The 20,192-nt window shown below is 35.9% G+C and overlaps 1 protein-coding gene across 31 annotated transcripts in view; it reads left to right on the top strand.

Annotated features, from left to right (window-relative positions):
- The window catches only part of ERC2 (ELKS/RAB6-interacting/CAST family member 2), a 522,744-nt gene that overhangs the window by 108,121 nt on the left and 394,431 nt on the right, over positions 1 to 20,192 (top strand). For all 31 annotated transcript variants that reach the window (XR_013955471.1, XR_013955472.1, XR_013955473.1 and 28 more), the window contains one exon: positions 8,650 to 8,724. Coding sequence is in view for 25 of the 31 variants with exons in the window: in XM_080605891.1 (XP_080462017.1) it covers positions 8,650 to 8,724 (75 nt within the window). In the remaining 6 variants the exon portion in view is untranslated. The remainder of the gene's footprint in view (positions 1 to 8,649; positions 8,725 to 20,192) is intronic.

Below are 20,192 nucleotides of genomic sequence, written 5' to 3'. Positions count from 1 at the left end.
ATGACTGACAGGTAGGTCTGCATTGACGTGGGTTAGACTTGGTTTCTGACAGATCCAAAAATGGGATTTTTTTAAAAGGTAAATGCAAAATATGCTTATAAATTTTTTGGCAAACATGAATATAGAGTTTAGTATTCAGTTAAAAAGTATGATTCTTTAAATTTGAGTTGTAATCTCATGATTTCTTTTCAAAAAAGATCAAAGGCAATGGAAAATCAATGCAATTTCAAATATTTTTTCACAAACATTTCATTCAATGCTTTGAAATTAAAATTTTTTGATTGCTTTATACTTATAAGGATTTTTGATGATAATTTAAGAAAGTAGAAATGTTTGTGTTGCATATAAGATTTTTCTTAAAAAACAACAAAAACAAACTTGTATGAAAAATTATTCATCTCTTATCCAGAATTCAGGTAATGCTCTCATGTTCCTCTCTGAATTATATTTCCATAGCCTGTCAGTTGTAAACAATTTTTGTTAATCAGTGGCCCTTTTTACTACTATGTCACTCATATGTATGCATAAGTATGTGCAGTCATCTATCTTAAAGTATTATGTTGTGAATTCAAATTGTATGTAGTGGAGAAAGCTAATCCAATAATGTTCATGTTTATATGTTATATTGCAAAAAAGACTTCAACAGATACAGAATTCAATGCTTAGACAATCCTTTTTTTTTGTTTATTTGATTCAGCAATCCAATGCTTTTATCTGCACATGTAATAACTGCTTGAGAATGTACAGATGAAATTTGCCTGAATATGTAAGGGAGATAATTTTGGTAATTTCTGAAAGCTTTTACATTCCATTATTTGACAATGTGATAACTGTTGTCTTTATAATTATTTTTTTAAATACATATCTGTTTAGTTCTAATGATCATATAATACAACAACAGGATCCCATCTTCCCATCTTGGAGATGTTAATATCTAAATAAAAGGCAGTTATAGATGTACATAAAAATAAAAATAAAGAACAGTAAGCATTTGACTCTAGAGTGCTTCATTATGCAAAGTTACCATAATGTATAGATATTGTTTTGAATATTTATGTTCACCTTATGAATATTTATGTTCACCTTATGATTAACTATTCCACTTGTAATATAAAGTAAATTCCAGCTATCAAGTACTTCTTGCTTGTAAACAACACAGTTTCAAATAATGTTAGGACTGGCTTTGAAGGTACCTAGATGGAAACTCAGGAGTCACAATTTCATCCTAGTACCCATGGTGTGTTTTTTGTTTGTTTTGTTTTTAAATAACTGACATAAGTATTTGAAGAACAGAGTAAGTCCAGAAGTTTAGAAATGAGGGAGTATCCTTAGTGGGGAGGATATTTTGAGAGTAATACTTAATTCCACTTTCATATCAAAAACTATAATGGTGAGATATCTTACCTGTGATCGTGATTCAAGTTGCACAATTCCATTTCTGAAGAAGGTTCAAAATATTACCACAAAACTGTTTGCATTAAAATGCTACACCAAAGAGCCAAGGAGCTTACACATTTGAAGTCTTATTAACTCTGATGTTTGTTAGCTTTGCTGATTAAGGCCTCATGTTTAAATACTAAATAGCTTAAACCAGCAGTAATTTTAAATGTAAGTATGTAAAACACACCCATATTTAGAAAAGCACTTCCTGCAGAATTAGGGAACTGAAAATGAAAACCATAAATTATTATAGCTAGCAATTCCACTGAGCCAATATGAAGGGAAAATAGGCAGTATGGGATACGCTATAAAAGGAAGCCTAGAATAATGATAACAAAGCAGTATATCCATTAATAATAATTACAGATATTGGTATATGCAGTTATGAAACTATGCTTTTCAAAATTAAGGAAAGTCTCATGCTAGTCAATTTAAATTATTACTGCAATGTGAGGATGTGTATGCCAACACTTCTCCTTGGTTATTACAGGTTATTTGCAGTGATATTCCAAAAAGACTGTTTTATCAATATGAAGTTTATAAAAGTGATTGGTACCAGGAAAAAAAAAAGTGAACAGCGTATTTGAAGTTCAGTGTCTATAAAGAACAGCTAGCAAGAAGTCAATATACTACTCATATATTTTTCAGTAAACTTAGGAGAACTGTCCAGCAAGTGCATGAAATATGTAGTACTTTGACTTGGAGTAGTAGGGTTTGGTTTTATTTTTGGCAGTATTATTTTGCTTCCCTTTAAGAAGTAATAGTTAATTTTTTTTTCCACCTGCATTTGGGCTGAAGAGGAGCACAGATGCAGAACAGAAATTCAGAAATCATTAGATGTGTGTGTAGGGTGGAAGATGGAGAATGCATTAATATGGGTATTGACTTTATATTCTTGCTTTTCTAGACCAGGACAGTTGTAACTCTTGCATTTCAGCTTGTTTAGGGAAATTAACAGGATGTTAGTTATTGGAATGAGAAGCTCAATGGGAAAACTGTTTTCATCTGCTTATATGAAATAGAAAAGAAGAAATATCCCATAGAAATATCACAAGCACTATGTGTTGGCACTGCTTGTAACATCCTATCACACAAGAGTGCACCCACTTTAAAATATTTTTTGTGTTTATGAAGAGCAGAGCTGGCAAGCAACATTTTGCAACTTTGTTCTGTGTTCTAGATCTTAGAACTGTATTTGGTAATTTTGCTGCAATGTCACCCCTTAAGATTTGGCTGCATCCTGTTGATGGCGGGGGCTAGGGAAGTCTATTCTCAGTATCCCTAAGGTGAAATTCTATTATTACAGGAAAAAAAAATCCTGAAAATCTTGGTTTATATAACTGTTTCTGTTATAAATCTGTTTCACTTGTTTCTTTAGTGTAAATTAGGTGAATTCTATTAGTACGATAAGTTATAGATAAATGTCTATTTTAATGTTTTTTTTTTGTTGTTCTTTTTAAATGGCAGTTTTTCATGCAGTTTTAGACTTTGTACACACTGTGAAGAGTAGAAATAATCTTTAGCCAGAATGTGTTCAGTGTGTATGTCGCATAAATAGAAGCGTTGACTGGAAGTTTTATTTTTTGGTTGTCATCCACTTCCTCTGACAACAAACATATAGGCTTCCTTTACTTACGTGCGTTCATGGGTTTTCTTCTGGATTTTTAAGCAAAATTAAGATCAGAAAAAGAGAGAACAACTTTATCAACAGGCTTCTTTCTCGGAAGATATTTGTGAGGCAATAACATTTCTTATTTTGGGAAATAATTTTAGTAAGAGGAAAAAAGAGCATTAATTTTGGGCACAAAACGACGTGGTCCTCTAGATATTTTTTTCCTTCTACAAAGAAAATAAATGCTCAAGAAATATGGTGAAAGTACAGTTTCAGTAGCTCCTTTCAGGAAACATTCGACATGCTTTAAATTAGAAACTAAATTGTCCCACATGCATTTCAAGCTCCATACACAAATCACCTTTTTGCTTGAAACTTTTTCTATGTGGTCTCTTGCCAGAGGACACTCTTCAAGTATGACAACATATGTGGTTGCTTAAGGTGCTTTTGACATACAAGTCAAAAGCCGAGTTTCTTAATGCTCAGATTATTTTCCCTTAGAGTCTGTCTTCAGGCACGTTGGTAAAACATATTGTAAGTTCTTGTTTTATGCATGAGCTCAAGAATATATTGAAGTATGATCTTTTTTTTCTCCCCCCCCCCCCTTTTTTTTTTTTTTAAATAGATAGTGATTCATTATGGTGGTTTTATCCTGGTGTAAAAACTTTGTTCCTCCCTACCCTATGTCTTCACACAGCCAAGTTTTCTAATGTAGGCAAGAAGTGGTTTCAGAACAGTTGTCCAAGAGTAATACTGAGGCCAGTGAGGTTATTGTTAGACTCATCTGTGGTGCTGGAGTATTGATGTGTTTTTCAGAGCTTGTTGGTACCTAATTCATGAAACTTACTTTTAAATTCATCGGTATTCATCTCAACTCATATTTGTCCATTTATCAGAAAATGCTCAATGGAGAGAAAATTAGGCCTGCATCTTGAGTAGTCGGCTTAACTGAGAATTTAAATTCTAATACACTTATTATATGAAAAAATTTTCTCTAGTACAGAACTCATATAGCTATCAATTCTTTGTTTCCCATAATTTTTCATTTCATAGCTTGTCTTCACATTTTCATTTCTTCAAACTCTAAACATAGTTTGAGAAATTGGGTCAAATCCCAACTGGTTCTCACAGAGCTCATGTACCTATAGTAGTGGCTCTTTAAAAGAAGACCAATGGCAATGTGCCCTTTGGAATCCTTCCTGAGCTTGTTTTATTTTACTGCACACTGCAGCCAGATGTGGAATTTTTTTTTTTTTTATTGTTGTCAGTTTCCAGTTTCCAGACAGATAGCTTGATCAGGATTTCTTAAATATGCTTTCATCTAAATTACTATGATGCCATTTTGGCTAGGGGTAGATGGGAAGGGGTAGGAAACAGGGAAGAGAAGATGAGCTTATGCACTACAAATAAATTAATTCCTATATGTTACATTTTTGTAGTATTTTCATTAAGTGTAATTTGATTGGTCTTTCTAATGGTATTTTTGGCTAAAGACAGTACTGTTTAGATACTTTTGGTGAGTGGTGTGCTTTTACTTAAATGAAATAATTGATTAGAATTATTAGTATATTCCAGATTTAAATTTTCAAGTCCAGACAAGCTAGCCATGTAGAAATAATACCAAGGCTTCCTTTGCCACGAGCATGGAAACAGTCTGCTTTGTTGAGGTATTTGATAGACCTAGCAGCTCTTATACCATCACCTGCTGTAAGTTACTGATTTGTATATTCTAATTAGGAATATAAGAAGCTAGATTTACTAATAGAATCGTTTTCCACACCTGTACTTATGTTGCCTTAGGAACAGTTGCTGCCATCTTTAATCATCCACTTCTCCCTAAGGTTATTTAACTATGATGTCTTTGTATTATATCTTTATTTTTTGTATGTCTTGAATTTTGACTTTTTTATTTTTAAAAAATCTTTTATAATTCCATTTTCATCCTATTCTTTAATTAGTAAAAGATTACCACTTGAAATGCAAGCACTCACTGAGAGTTTCATGAGTTGGATGCCGTCCCTAAACTGCCTGTTTATCTGCAACAGTCCTTTTCATTCTACCACTTTGTGTAATGCTATTTGAGGAAGTTTTCTGTAAATAGAAGGTAAAATCTTGAACTGCATTAACAGTGTTTATGTAATCTTTGAACTGAAAGACTTCAGTAAATCTCATCTAATCAGAACAAGACAGTTATCAACGATCTTAGGAACTTTAATAAAATACATCAGAAACAGAATAAAATGAAGATCAGTTTGTAGCACTCTGGCTTTCCTCCAGCCAAGTGATGAAGAGTCTTACAATAAAGCTGGGATGAAAGGGCAGTTTTGTTTTGACTTAAATTGTATTAGGTTCATATAGCTGACGCTGTGTATTGCAGGTGTTGAATACCAGTCAGTAATGAGAAAATCTTGCAAGGTCATCTTATCAATTTCTGAACAAAGGAACAGGATTTTTTTTCACCATTTTTAAGGAGGTATATAAAATGCCTCCTCTCGGTATTTTCTGATGCTTAAATTAGTATTAAAATGGTGTGCTGAAGTTACTCATGAGGCCAAAAAAATAAAAAATAAATGCTACTCTAATGTCCCAGAAACATGGAAGGGGAAAGCAACAGCCAGTTTTCATTTAAGGCTCATTTTGGTCTAAAAGAATACTAGAGAATTTTGAAGAAAAAGATCTGATTACCTGTCAGTTTTGTGAGGCTGTGTTAACCACCTTGACAGCTAAGCATCATTATGAAATCCCAGGACTAATTATGTGGTGTGGGTATCTGATTATGCAGAATTATAATTGATTTGTATGTAAGAAGTAGTTATTCAGATGTAATAGCAATTGCAGTGAAACAGATGTCAGGGGATGTACCGTAAGTGTAATTTCCTAAATGAGCACATCTCTGAGAAATTAGTGTTACAGACCTTGATGGTTTCAGAGATGATGGCACACGTACTTTAACATGGATGTAAGTGTCAAGAGTTCCATTTGATGGAGTGCAGGTTAAATATACTATCCCTGATGCCGTGCTTTTTTGTTTGTTGAAAAACAAAAAAACAGCCAACCCTACCCTACCTCTCCCCTCCCCAAAGTTTCTTTAGGCTCCCTGGACTTTTGATTAAAAGAAATTGAAAAAGCAGCACCATTCAAAAATGATGTAATGGATAAAAATCTGGTTTCCTTAGGCTATTAATGACTTCATGAAATTTTCAGAATATCTCTTGCTTAGCTGTTCAGGCAAATCTGAAACCCTTCAGATGACCTCAGACAGTAAAACAATCAGTATAAGTTATCATACTCATAAAGTGGTAATATCCTTGAAGCAGTACCCCAAAAGTATATCCCTGATTCAGTACCCCAAAAGAAAAAACACGTACATAGACCAACATAAATTCAAGAACTGAGCCCTTTGGGAGTCTCCAAACATTTGAATCTGATTGGAAGAAAACCCACACAAAATAATAAAGTGGGAGTAATATTCTGATCTTCTCCAGAATCTTAGTCTGCTTCATTTTACCATTAGGGATAGGGAAGAAAAGCTTTTAAATCAGCCAGCATCAGATTGATTCATAAAGCAAACAGGGAAAGTATTATGAGGCAAGTCTTCATGCTATGATAGACATCTAGGAATATTCATCGTTGGCAGTCTATTCATCTTTGGCTAAGGGGGTGGAAACTCTGGTTTGTCTCCCTGGGTAATGTATGGAATCCTGTTTATATTCCAGCTCAGTTTATGTGGCCTTGGGGAGCAAAGTCTGGTCTTAAAATTAGCTGTAATTTTTGCTGATCAGATAATGGTATGACTGGCCAGCTATTTTTCCATGACTTTTGTAGGAGGATGTTATGACAAATCTATGACATACTCTTATTTTTCTAAAACATTTGTGTGGTGAATTTACTTGTTTCATCTGAGACAACCAGCTGGTGGTGATTGAAAGACTTCCTCTGGATAGGTGATTTGCAAAGCTTTCTTTCTTTTTATAATGCGGAGAATCAGAAAAATAGAAATATAAAAAACAAGGAGAAAGGAGCATTCAGATGTTTTCTTAAATGCCCAGTGCAAAATTAGAAATTCACTGTTCTCATACGTTAGAGATGGTTTAAATATACCTATATATTTAATATTTAATGCAATATATTTAATATTTAATGTAATAACAGCTAAAGCATACAGACCTACTTAATTTTAGGTATGCGTTCAAACACTGGCAAGTAATTTGACTCTTGCAGATCGTGCTGTGTTTTAGCACGATTTTGGCCAATAGGCTATTTCAGGTCAGAATCTATTTTAGCAGTTTATATTTATCTAACCATTATGTTTTTGTACATCTCTTCTATGGAAAGCACATAGAATGAGCAAAATAGAATAGGCAAGACAGCATCCAACTCATTATTTCTCTTCTTTGTAATGACTTACATTGCTGGGATTCTTAGGAGGTTTGGTTATTGGCTAAGGTGTCATTGTTAGGTACTGTACAAACAGTGAATATTTGCACTATGTAATGGTAAAGATAATAAGGATCATGGTATTATGTTTTTTGATGACTCTCTTTCCTGAATTTCAAGATGATCTGGGAGAAGCACGATTTGGAAGACACAATAGCTCAGGTTCTGGAGTCAGTTAACCTGTCTTGGCAGTGAACGCATCCAGCTTCTCAGCCTACCAGGCAAAAATGTATTGCTCATGGTTATAAAGTTAGCTTAAGTGTGAATATAGAGCACTGATGTGCAGGTAAAACAGGGTGAGAAAGATATCTGCCTTGGTAGTCCTGCCCTTTAGAGGGGACCTGTGCATGGCTAAATCTCTCCTGTTTTGGTTTCTTAAAAATTGGAAATGGAGAGGTATAAGCATCATCAAATTCCGAAGTGATGTTTCATTACAGCTTTACATTGCTCTATGTAAATGTGCATTTTTTTTTGTGATACCTCAGACCAAGATACAACTGTGTTTTGTAAGAGCCTGAGTGACACCATCTTTGTTCTCTCTTTTTACAAAGACCAGTAGGCACGAATTCTGTTAATTGTATGTCTTATCTAATGATTAAAATCTTTTTCTGCTATGTGTGCAGTAAAATGAGTAAAAAAATAGGAAAATGTGAAAAGTGAAATGTAATTGCTAATGTAGAGGGTGTTGCATCAGCCCACTATGTAATTACTATCCTTAAAATGTCAAATTTAAATATAATAGTTTTAAATTGCTTATTTCAGATATCAGTGGAAAAACTAAGATGAAACAACAGTAGAAGACTTTAAATGACTCTTAACAGTATTTGAATTAGTAGCACAACTGAATGGACTAAATTTTGATATCTGGGCAGAAACGGCAGTGTTGTATTTGGATTAAGAAATTACTTGCTGGCTTTGTCACAGTTGACATTAATTATTGATAGAGGTTTCAGTAATAGTGCATGTGCCAGCAGACTTGACTGTAATGTAAGAAAGGGACTGCAGTGATGTTAGAGGGATTATAGAGAGGGAAGCACCTGTAGCATTTGGAGTTGCATGCTCTAATAATCAGACTTCTGTTTTGCTGCAATTAATTCATGAGTGATTAAAATAATGGAAAGATGAGTCGTCAGGCTTATTTCTATCGTGTCCCTCCACAGGAGTTACATAGAAGAACCCAACTTCAGCCTGAGCCAGCAAAGACGAAGGCTCTTCAAACAGTTATTGAAATGAAGGTATGGTCTTTGCATGTTTTCCTATACATTAATTTTTTTAGCTTGAACTCTGGCTGGGATGGAGATAATTTTCTTCATAGCAGCCTGTAAGGTGCTGGTTTGGATTTGCGACCAGAACAGCATTGATAGCTCAGCTATTTTAGCTGTTGCTGAGCGATGCTTACACAGCATTTGTTTCTCACTCCACCCTCCCAGCGAGCAGGCTGCGGGTGGACAAGAGGCAAGGTGGGAATGCAGCTGGGACAGCTGGCCTCAGTTGAGCAGAGTGATATTCCATACCATATAATGGCATGCTATTCAGTGAAACTGAAGTGGGGGGAGCATTCACAGCTATGGCGTTTGTCTTCCCAGATAGCAGTTGCGTGACGAAACCCTGTTTTCATTGAAATGGCTTAATGTCTGTCTGCCTGCTGATGGGAAGTAATAAATGAATTCTGTGTGTTGTTTTGCTTGCACACATAGTTTTTCTTTATCTGTTAAACTGGCCTTATCTCAAAGGACAAGTTTTCTCGCTTTTGCCCTTCTGATTCTCCTCCCCACCCCACTGAGGGAGAGTGAGCAAGCCGCTGTGTGCTGCTCAGCTGCCAGCCACGGTTAACCCACAACTGCTCAGTTTATAACTTTTACTATTAAATGTTTGCTTTTACATTTCAATTTACTTTGCTGTGAAGCTAAGAATAATAAGTATTTCTTTCTCCAACCTTTAAACCAAAATTATTCTGCATCCATTACTGTCCAGAGATAGTGATGAAATGAGATGAAATCTGAAGGTCTGTAATTTCATATATATAAAACATGTACTCAGTAAAGTTATACAGCTGTCTTTATCTCAGAAGGCAGAAATGTATCTCTTTTAAAGACACTTGATAAATATTTGCCTTTCTCTTCCCTTGTTTCTATAAAAAGCTGAGTTCATTACAAATTAATCAAACCTCTTTTAAATGAACAAACTAGCACACTAGATTTCATACCTTAGACATATACACATCAGTTGTGTATTTCAGACAAATTTGGAGTAGTGCTATTCAGAAAACATTTACGTAGCAATTTCTGCTATTGTTTTTCCTTATTTCCAAGTCTGGCCCATTTATTCTGTAGTATAAAGGACTGGATCTCAAGTGTTTTAATAAATAAAAAATGCAGAAATTATACAGAAAAGCATGAGAGCTTTTTTGTAAGTAAAAATATTTAATGTGTGCGTGGTTTTGGAATATGAAATTGATATAACAAGAAGCATCATCATGAAAATCTGTAGAATTATAGTAAGAAATCTGTGTAAATGAAGGCAGATCTAAGCCATAAGAGAGTACTCACAGAACACTATAAGGTGACATCACAAATGGCAGCTGTTCTTATCTATACTGATAATTTACTGATTGTTCAGCACTGAGCTGAATATTACTCATGTTCCTGCATTAAAGAAGTACTACTTCTCTTTTTGAAAACTATGTGTGGTTTGCCAAGAGTGACCGTGCTAACTACTGTCAAACCAGAGTAGAAGCATTGGTTGGCGGGGAAGTGCTTTTATCAGCTATTAGCTGGACTTTGTATAGCCTATTTTCTATTTGTCAGTAAAATTCACTTGTAGCTTTTATTTTACTTTTGTAAGCAGACAACCTTGTCTTCACTCTACAAATGTGTGAGTTCTCTAGAGCTTAGTGAAACACTATGTTGTTTAAAATGAGTGTTAAAAATCTCCACCATCCTTATTTTGTTTTCTTGGTAAGACTTAATTAAAAAACAAGCACAGCATTGCTGAGTAATGAGAACTAAACATTACTTTTTAAAAGACTCAAATACCACAAACCAACTCCCCCTACGCCCCAGGAAAACTAAACCCCCAAACCTGAGACCAACCAAACAAAAAGTTTCAGGAGGGTCAACAATACTTCTGTTGGTGGTTATTTGGTCACTGATTTACATCCAACTTAAGGAAAATATTCTTTGTATCAGCGGTGTTATGACAAAATGTGATGAAACACCTATCTTAGTCCTAAATACAGTTTCTTCTTTTTGATATATAATATTACTAAAATGTTGTGGCTTTTCTTCCCACAATAATGAAAGAAAAAAAAGCTCATTTAAAAAGTGAAAACTGATATTTTCACATAATGCTATCTGGAATCTGTCTTTAAGAAAAATACCATACTCAGGATAATCTGTGAGTTTGCAAAGCTGCCTGAAATACATTAATGGTGGTCTTTCATTTCAGTCTTAAAAGGAAGTGCAAATTAAAGGCCTCATTTTGCCAGTGACTTCTGTTATGAGCAAATGAGTTCAGTATGTCTGAAGGTTGCAGTTAACACACAGTGACAACAGCAGCAGTAAATTCCTAAATGCAGTATCTGCCAATTAATGGATAATAATTAATTTGGATTATATGAACAGCAGAGAAGATACTTCAATTTCAATATTCCATAATCTTATGTGCATTTTCCTTGGAATTTCACTATTTATTCCAGTTCAGAAGTCTGTATGAAATTTAAACGTGTATTTTGGCAAAGTAGGACACTAGCTGAGAAACTTATTTTTTTTTCCTGCCTATTAATATTCAGTATAACAAAAATTTTTGTGATACTGAAATAGTGTGCTTAGAATAGTTTATGGTCTTCCATGTGGGTTATCAACAAAATGTAACAAGCAAACAAAAAGGTTATGTTTACAAAATAATTCCCAATTCCTCTTTGTGTACCAGAATTCTTTGAAAAGAACAAGGGAGTGTGGGATGGGGTGGGGACACATACAGAAAATACAAAAATGTAACTGTATAGTTAGAGCTACTCTTATAGTGTCTGTTCAGGAAGACAGTCTTTGTTTGTGTCCTGGGAAAGCTGGGAATAGTGTCATCTTCTATTTTTAAAAAATCTGATCTTTGTAATAACGAGGGCTTTCATTTGTCACGGGTGAGGCTGTAATCATGTTGCTGGAGCATTCCGAGGCGGAGCTGCCCCTCAGCTCCAAGGCACACAGGTCTGTTGTTTGCTCTGACCACTGCTTTGAGGTTGCCCTTTTTAAAGCAGGCCTAATATTCAAAAGATGATGTTGAAATCTACATGATTAAACAGCAGTTTTCATTAGAAATCCCAGCTTTGGAAAGTTTGCAAGTAAATTTAAATTGTCTTAATCCAGACGGCATTTGTTTTGAAAAAAAAAAGTGAAACATTTGTTTTAAATGATCGAGCATTGAAGCAATAATTACCCTGCAATGTTGAGGATAGGAGGAGGGGGAGGATTGCCCTCTAATATGGCAAGCTGATGGCATATCCACACCTCCCCCCCCCCCCCCCTCCCCCCCCCTTACCAAGGCTCCGTGCAGGTAGACGTTTCTCTTTATCACACCCAGTGCATTTCACTTCCTCTTCACACTAGCTTTTGTCACAGTCCCATCCCTGGGTCCCCAGGCTCTGCCAGGAGGCAGTTTTCCCTACTTCCAAACTACTTCTGTTCTCTCCCATGGTCTTCTTCTGGCCGTTGCCTCTGCTGAATGCTTCCTGTCCCTTTCCCCATCTGTCCTACCTCTTGTCCAAGGTAGCATGCCTGTTTCTCTTGCCTTCCATCTCTCTTGGGTAGGAGGGTGCTGAAGAGCCATTAGAGACTTGGCTAAAAATAAAAGCTTTTAACCCTTCAAGTATGCTGGAAAGGAAGGTCCCACAGCCATTCTGTTTGAATGATTTGAGTCAGCTACACATTCAATATGAAATGGAAGCCTGGGTGCTTTAATTGATGCATAGCATGTCTTGAATAGGAATGAGTTCAAAAAGACGTTCTGAATGGTTTTCCTCTCATTGCAGTGTTATAAAGACATATAGAGTCAGTGGATTCTTCTCATACTTTCCACAATGAGTAATTCCAGTGATCTGTAACTAAGGCAGAGAGCAAGGGTAAAAGAATAGGCACATTAAAGGTAGGGGCAGAATGTTTCCTGACTCTAGTGCTGTGAGTCTGATGGGTTGGAAAACACCGTCCCTTCCTCTTTTGCAGCATCTCAGTAGCTGATGGTTGTATTTCCCATTGTAGGAATTTTTCAGAATACTTTTCATATAAATAACTCATATTTATGGAGGTTGTCGTTGGGTTAGTCAGTTCCTTTATTTGTCAAGTTCACAGCATAAACTTCCCTTAAAGAAGAAATTATTCAACAGTTGCCTAAAGCTCTGTTCTGTCATGGAGAGTCTCTAGCAGGCACTCTGTCCTGAATCTTCCGTGTTTACAGAATGACACTAGAATTATGTTACAGGAAATTTTACTGATAATTAGGCATGTAAGCAAGACCTGGTTTAGTTGTTTATAAAGCTCAGAGAATAATATTTGTTGATTGAAGTGTTTAACAGAATTTTAAAGCAAGATGAGTCCCTGTTAGATACTCAGTGATGGTTGTTGTATTTTATGCAAATTTTCTATAAAATGACAAGGTGAAATGCCACCCTACCTCTATCTCTAAGACCTTAATTAGGAGTATAAAGGAGAACTTAGTTACGTTTGGCACAGGCACAACAGCTACTGGAAGGCCGTGTTTTCTTTTTATGTCTATGGATTAAAAAAAAGATGTTGATAAACTGGGAAGTGTTCAGACAAAAGTCATCAGAATGTTTTAAAAAGTTTATCAAACATGCATTATAATGGATGACTTTAGGAGTTTAGTTTTTTTGTGTAGAGCAAAGAGATAAAGTTAGAGCTCCGTAGACAGAGCAAAGAGATTATAGTCTGTAGATAACCTACATGAGATACCTTCATAAAAAAGAGGCCTCTCCAGTCCTGAAAATAAATAAATCACAAAATACAGCATGTGGAAGCTAGAGGTAGCAAATGCACACTAATATAAGGTGTAAATAAATATCTAACAGCATTCATGTGATTTTATGATTTGTGTTGAATGGAAAGCCAGAATAGCTTTTTTTTTCTTTGCACCTGATCAAGTAACTTTTTCTTTTTTTTTTTTTTTTTCTCATGCCTAAATATTTGTCTGCTTAAGCACAAAATAAAGCCAATGTATTGAAATGTATTCCTTTAATTGACATTGCACCCGTGCATACTTCCTTGAGTTTCGTTTGCAGGCAGATGCCAGGTCACTGATATCTTTGCTCATGAGTTACATCCAAATTGTTTACTGCTAGGTCAAAATTTGCTCATCTTGTTCACAGTTCCAGATTTAAACCAGTGATATTGAGAGAGAAAATCAGAATGAGTTGCCTACTGATAACATAAAGCTCATCCTAACTGTACAGCATTGACTATCCTGAAATTTATATAGTTTAGCAACAAGAAATAAGAAGTCTTCAGCTGGTAAGCTGTAAATGAAAATATTTGTGGTTTACCTTACTTGCAGAAAGAGCCATCTTTATGTATTGATCCAGCTTTGATATTTCAGGTATGGGTTTGGTTCTGCAAAAGTGTGTATGTGTTTGCAGTGCAGTATACTCCTATTTTTAAGATTGCATGAGCTTTCACTTTCCCTTGTCTTCAGAAATAAACCTCAATATTCACTGCATTAAATTGGAAAAATTTATGGCAAGACTAGTTGTGTATAGTATTTGTGTATTTGTACACTGACATACAAGTTTTATTAAATGTGAAATTTCAAATATTTGTTGCTGATCGCTTGTAGAATGCTCTACAAGCAAAATTTTTCATAGGCATAGTTTATTAAATGTACCAAATGTATTTGAAATTATGTAAGAGTAGCAATTCATCACTCATCCTTTCAGAGAATGAAAGACTGATATAGTATATATTTTTTGCCTATTTTTTTTTTCCGAAGCATTCAGGAAATATACCAAAGCACTTATTCACTTTTTTTTTTTTGGTAAGGCCTGGAAATATAGGATTTTATTATTGGATTCTTGAAACTTTACTGTCAAAACTCATTTGTAGGGTTGCTCTCCTTTGTATTGTGAAATGTTATTTTCTTCATTAGCATCAGGACAATTACTAGTTGAGTTTCATGTTCCAAAGAGGTGAATTTGTGCTAGGTCAAGGAGAGATATAGCTCTGCCCTCTCACAGAATGTCTGCAACATTGTTCTAATAACACAGATGAAGTAGAAGTATTGGTTACTGCTGGAAGTAGAGGATAGATAGGGTGAGTACCCTGATCTATATAATAAATCCTGCTATATAATCTTGTGTCTTTTACCAGAGATGTAGAGGGCCTGACAGGAAAAATCTGCAGAAATGCTGCACTGTTGTAGAATGCAGAAGACGTTTATTAGTACCACTTAATACTAAGCTTCTTCCTTCATAGTGCTGCAAAGGAATCTTCTTAGTGATTCAACACAGACCCACTTAGTGAATGCTGCTAATGAAGATAAGTCTTAGTGGTTTGAAGGAAATAAAGCATCTGTTCCTATTTCAGTTTCTGAAAGATTGCCAGACCCCATGCCACAACAAGAGCTGGTTGAAAAGCTTCCAACTGAAGTTTTCTGTGGGAAAATGCTGATTCAGCGGAATCAGAAGAGTTTATGGGAATGTGCCTACTCTGTCAAAACTTTCAGTGAAAGCAAAGCTATGAAACTTTCTACCTATCCTGTAAGCCAACCCAACTCCCTCCGTGGCAGTACCCTATGGGAGCTACAGGCTGTCTGTATTAAGTTTGAGCTACCAGCTTCCTTGCTTTCTAGCAGTTGTCCAGACAGGAAACTTTCAGGTTTGCTGGGCAAGCCAGCTGCCTGTCTGGTGTATTTGCAGAATTACCAGTCCTGTATTGTTCATACATAGGAAGTGGTACCTTTGACACCTTGAACAGCCAGTGAAGGTGAAGTCTGGCTTCTCTCCTGACGTATCACTGACGTTTTTGATTCTGAAACAGATTTTAGTTTTCTTTTTTTTTTTTTTTTTCTCCCAATTTCTAGCTTATGTTCCAATAAGAAGTTAATACAGAACTGACAGTGGCATTTTTTTTTCTGGAGGTAGGAAAACTAGTGTATACAGCTCTAATCACAGTACACAGAGATCTGATTGAAAATAAACTTGTCCTTTGAGAACTCAAACTTGTGATAAATTTTGGAAGCATTTTATTTACTTTTACTTTGTTTTATATTTTTCATAAAGCTTAAATGTTATTCTCTGATGCATAAACCTTCCAAAGAGTGAAACAGGCTAATGTGCTATGAATTATTTCTGCCATATTATATTTGCAAATGTGTAAAATGCAAATATGGTATATGAGAAAAAAAATAAAAATCAAACAATAGAAAATAGACTCTTAAAGACTTATCTGGAGAGATTTGATGAAGACTACTCCCAGATGAGATGTCATAACAGGTCATGTAAGTATTAATTTACTTAAGGGCAAAGTCATTCTAAAGGGCAATGAAGCTTCGATTTTGCTTTTATCTTCAGTAGCATAAATAGAAAACTTCTAAAAAGATGTCCGATGGAAGAACCCGATTTGATTGTAGTGTCTGTGAGAGCTTCAATAATTGCTGTATTTATTGTTCTGCCTCAGCCTGATAGCTTTAAATTTTTTTCCTTTTCAGTAATTTTCTTTTCATGCAGTTTATCCAAATGATAAGGTGTAAAAAGAGTTCTTCCATTTTATTTTTGTTCCAGCCTAAACTTTTATTTTACTACTTTTTTATAATTTTTATAAAATGTTCTGTGAATAGAACAGTTATCCTGTGAAAAAAGAAAAAAATCTGTTTTCTCTCATGTGAAAGCTGTTTACGTTCAACAGAGAGATTACTTTTTTTTTTTTTTTTGTGATTACTCATATGGCCTTTGCTCTATGGTATAAGTAACACTGATTGCTTGGACAAATATTAATAAACGTTTTAGGAAACGTTTGTGTTCTAATGCTATTGGAAACGTTATGTTATTAATGCTAAATTAACCTACTAATTAAAGTTGTATTTTACCTGCATGTTAAAACAAGAACTTGAAAATCTATCATTCAGACAAACAAACAACACCATTATTACATTAGATACATGCATATAACTTTAAAAATGGTTGGAAATCTTCCAGAATTATATGTGTGTTTTATTTATTTATTTTTATTTATTGCTTGCATCCCTGGTCAGCTCCTTGGTGTTTTTAAATAATTTTTGGTAAGAATACTTTCTCTTTGAACATGTCCTTCAAGAAATAAAAATATAAACTGCTGATTAAGATCATCATCAACATTTTCAGTATCAGTTACTTTCCAGAAAACAAACAGCTAATGAGGTTAAAGATAAGGAGCAGCAGGTTTTATATTCTAACAATTATTTTTGCTTTCTTTGTGTTCTGACACTTTTTTCTTTTTTTGACTGTAGGTCCTTTTCCAAAAAGGGATGCAGTTGATTTGGAATCTTATAAAAACAGATGAAGGGGTTTGATCTTCCCCTTCAAAGTGCATTATTTTATCTCTGTAAACCTGAAGTATTTTTGCTGTCATGGAAGATAGCTCTCCTCAACTTCTGTTTGAAATTCCTTTGTCTCAAAAAGTTTTACATCCTTTCATCACTGAGCTCTTGTCTGGCTTAAAAGCACACTTAAACTCTTCAGACAGGATGCATGGTGTATATGCATAGTTTTACAACTCAGAAATATATCTGCTAGTGAAAAGTAGTATATCAAAGTGTGATGCAAGTGACTGAATTCAGCAGCAAGCTAGATGTATATTTTCCTGTTTCTTCAATGTTAGCAGTATGCAAAATTTATTTGCATAAAAGTATTATCTCCCACACCCATCATCTTATGACTGATTTTTTTTTAAGTGTTATTTTGTGCTCTGGACTTCTGAATTATCCGGGAGGGAGCTGGCTAAGCGTATTTATCAGGATTCTGATGTGTGCAAAAATTTCTTGACCGCTTTATATGGTTGTAAGCAAATGCTTACGCTGTTGCTTATTTCAGAGCCATTCTCTGTGTATGATTGGACTGTTACACCCACACCTCTATCAGTAGAAACTTGTTTACTGTGGCTCTGATTGTGTGATGGAACAAAACTGTTTAATGAATGTTTGATCTTTCACTGAAGAAACACGCTTTCACCCTGATGCTAATTTTCATCCATTTTAAATGAGGTTTGCGTTTTCCTGCTTGCTATAGCCATAGTATAGTGATTTTCTGATATTTTCTGTGGTGTAGGATTTACTTTTTTTTTTTTTTAAACATATGCATAAATGGAATTAGATTTTTTAAAGACTTTTTTTTTTAAAAAAAAAAAGTTTGGTTATTAATTCTTTCTGTCACCTTGAAATTCATATCTATTTGAGAATTGTCTCATGACTGTATAAAGCCCAGGTGAAGAGAGTTGCTCAGGGTTTTATCATGTCATATCTTGAAAACCTCCGGGGATGGACTACACTTCTCTGGGCAAACTGTTCCAATGCTTGTTCTCAAAATGTAATACTTGTACTGGACAGCTGTTTTTAGGCCTGTCTTGAAGCCTTTTCTTCTCCAGGCTGAACAAGCCCAGTTTCCTCAGCCTCTTCTTTGAGGGCAAGTACTCCAACCCCCTTGGCCCCCTGCTGAGCTTACTCAAGTTTATCAATGTCTTGTACTGCAGGGCATAAAACCGGATGCAGTACTGTAAGCACAGTCTAATGAATGTGTCTTTCCTTGATCTACTTAGTGTCTGTGCTCATGTTAATGCAGCCCAGGATACTGCTTGCTGCCTTTGCTGCCAGCATACATTGCTGGCTCCTGTTAAGCTTGCTGTGTCCACCAGGATCCTCCAATCCTTTCCAGCAGAACTGCTCCCAGGGCAGTCAGTCCCTGGCAAGTACAGCTGCAAGGGGTTCTTCCTTCCCAGGCACAGGACTTTTGCATTTGTTTTTGTTGGATTTTCTAAGGTTCCTGGTTGCCCACCCATCCAACCTTTATAGGTCCCTTTGGGTGGCAGCCCTGCCATTGAGCATATTCACTGGTCTCCCAGCTTGGTGTCATCCACAGGGCTTGTGAGCAAGTGCTTTGTCACCTCTTTCAGGTCACTGTTAAAGATACTTAATGGGACAGGTCCCAGTTTGACCCCGTGGTGTTCTTGTTACTGGCTTCAAGGTAGAATACAACCTATTGAACGTTACCCTCTAAGCCTGATCATACAACCATTTTTTTTTTTAACCTTGCTATTTGATCACCCATCCAGACCATAACATCTTAACTTGAATATAAGAATGTTCTGTGAAACTGTCCAATGCCTTGCTAAAGCTGATGTAAATGGCATTCACTATTCATTCTTCATCCACAAACTTAAACACGTTGTCTAAAACAGCAATTTGGTTGGTCAGGCATGATTTAGCTTTGGTAAATCCATACTGACTGTCCCAATTACCTTCTCATTGATGAAGAATCTTGTCCAAGAAGACTTCTCAGGATATGAGCCTGTGCAACGTTTTTCTTCCTCTTGTTGTCAGGAATTTCCCCCAGTTTTCATGATTTTTCAAAGATGGTAGACAGCGTCTTTACAAGGACATCAGCCAGTTGTCTTAAAACCATTGGATGCTATCTGTCAAGTCTTATGGATTTGTATGGGTTGAATTCTTGCAAGTAAACCCTGACACAGTCCTCATTGATTACTTCTGCTTGGTATAATCATGTTTTTCTAAAATTTTTTTTTCTAATTCTCACTGAAGAGATATATTCAATTTCAAAATAGCTGGCAACAACAGAAAAAAAACCAACACTGGATATTGTCAGTGCTGTGCTGACACACGTGGCAGCTATTGTCCGCGATACGAAAATTTTGAGTGGTTGTGTATTTGTGGGTTTGTTTATTTTTTGGGACTCGTAATAAAAAGTGCTAAATCTCCTCTTAAATATGTGGCTGGAGGAAAAGCATGTGAGGAAACAACCTTTCTTTCCCCTGACAGCAGGCAGAAACATAAACTCCGATCAAACTTGGAAACTGCCTTAGGCAGAGTCACATGATGAAGTGGCCTGTCTTCTTCAAGTGATGATGGACTGGCCTCTCTAGGCTGAACTTACCCTTTGTTATTAAGAGCTTGGAATAATAGCCAGACCTAAGTGGTTAGGAGAGCAATCAAATTATGTTATCATATACGCATGGGAAATAGAGCATCTTTCCTTCTCACAGAATCACAGAATCGTCTAGGTTGGAAGAGACCTCCAAGATCATCCAGTCCAACCTCTGTCCTAACACTAACAAGACCTCCACTAAACCATATCGCTAAGGGCTACATCTAAACATCTTTTAAAGACCTCCAGGGATGGTGACTCAACCACCTCCCTGGGCAGCCCATTCCAATGCCTAACAACCCTTTCAGTAAAGAAGTTCTTCCTAACATCCAACCTAAACCTCCCCTGGCGCAACTTTAGCCCATTCCCCCTCATCCTGTCACCAGGCATGTGGGAGAATAGACCAACCCCCACCTCTCTACAGCCTCCTTTAAGGTACCTATAGAGAGCGATGAGGTCTCCCCTGAGCCTCCTCTTCTCCAGGCTAAACAACCCCAGCTCCCTCAGCCGCTCCTCGTAAGACTTGTTCTCCAGACCCCTCACCATCTTCGTTGCCCTTCTCTGGACTCT

Source organism: Anser brachyrhynchus (genome assembly GCF_964034855.1).
Source record: "Anser brachyrhynchus genome assembly, chromosome: 10".
Classification (NCBI taxonomy): Eukaryota; Metazoa; Chordata; class Aves; order Anseriformes; family Anatidae; genus Anser; species Anser brachyrhynchus.
The sequence above is the reverse complement of the archived record's forward strand: the minus strand, read 5'-3'. Positions and strand labels throughout refer to the sequence as shown.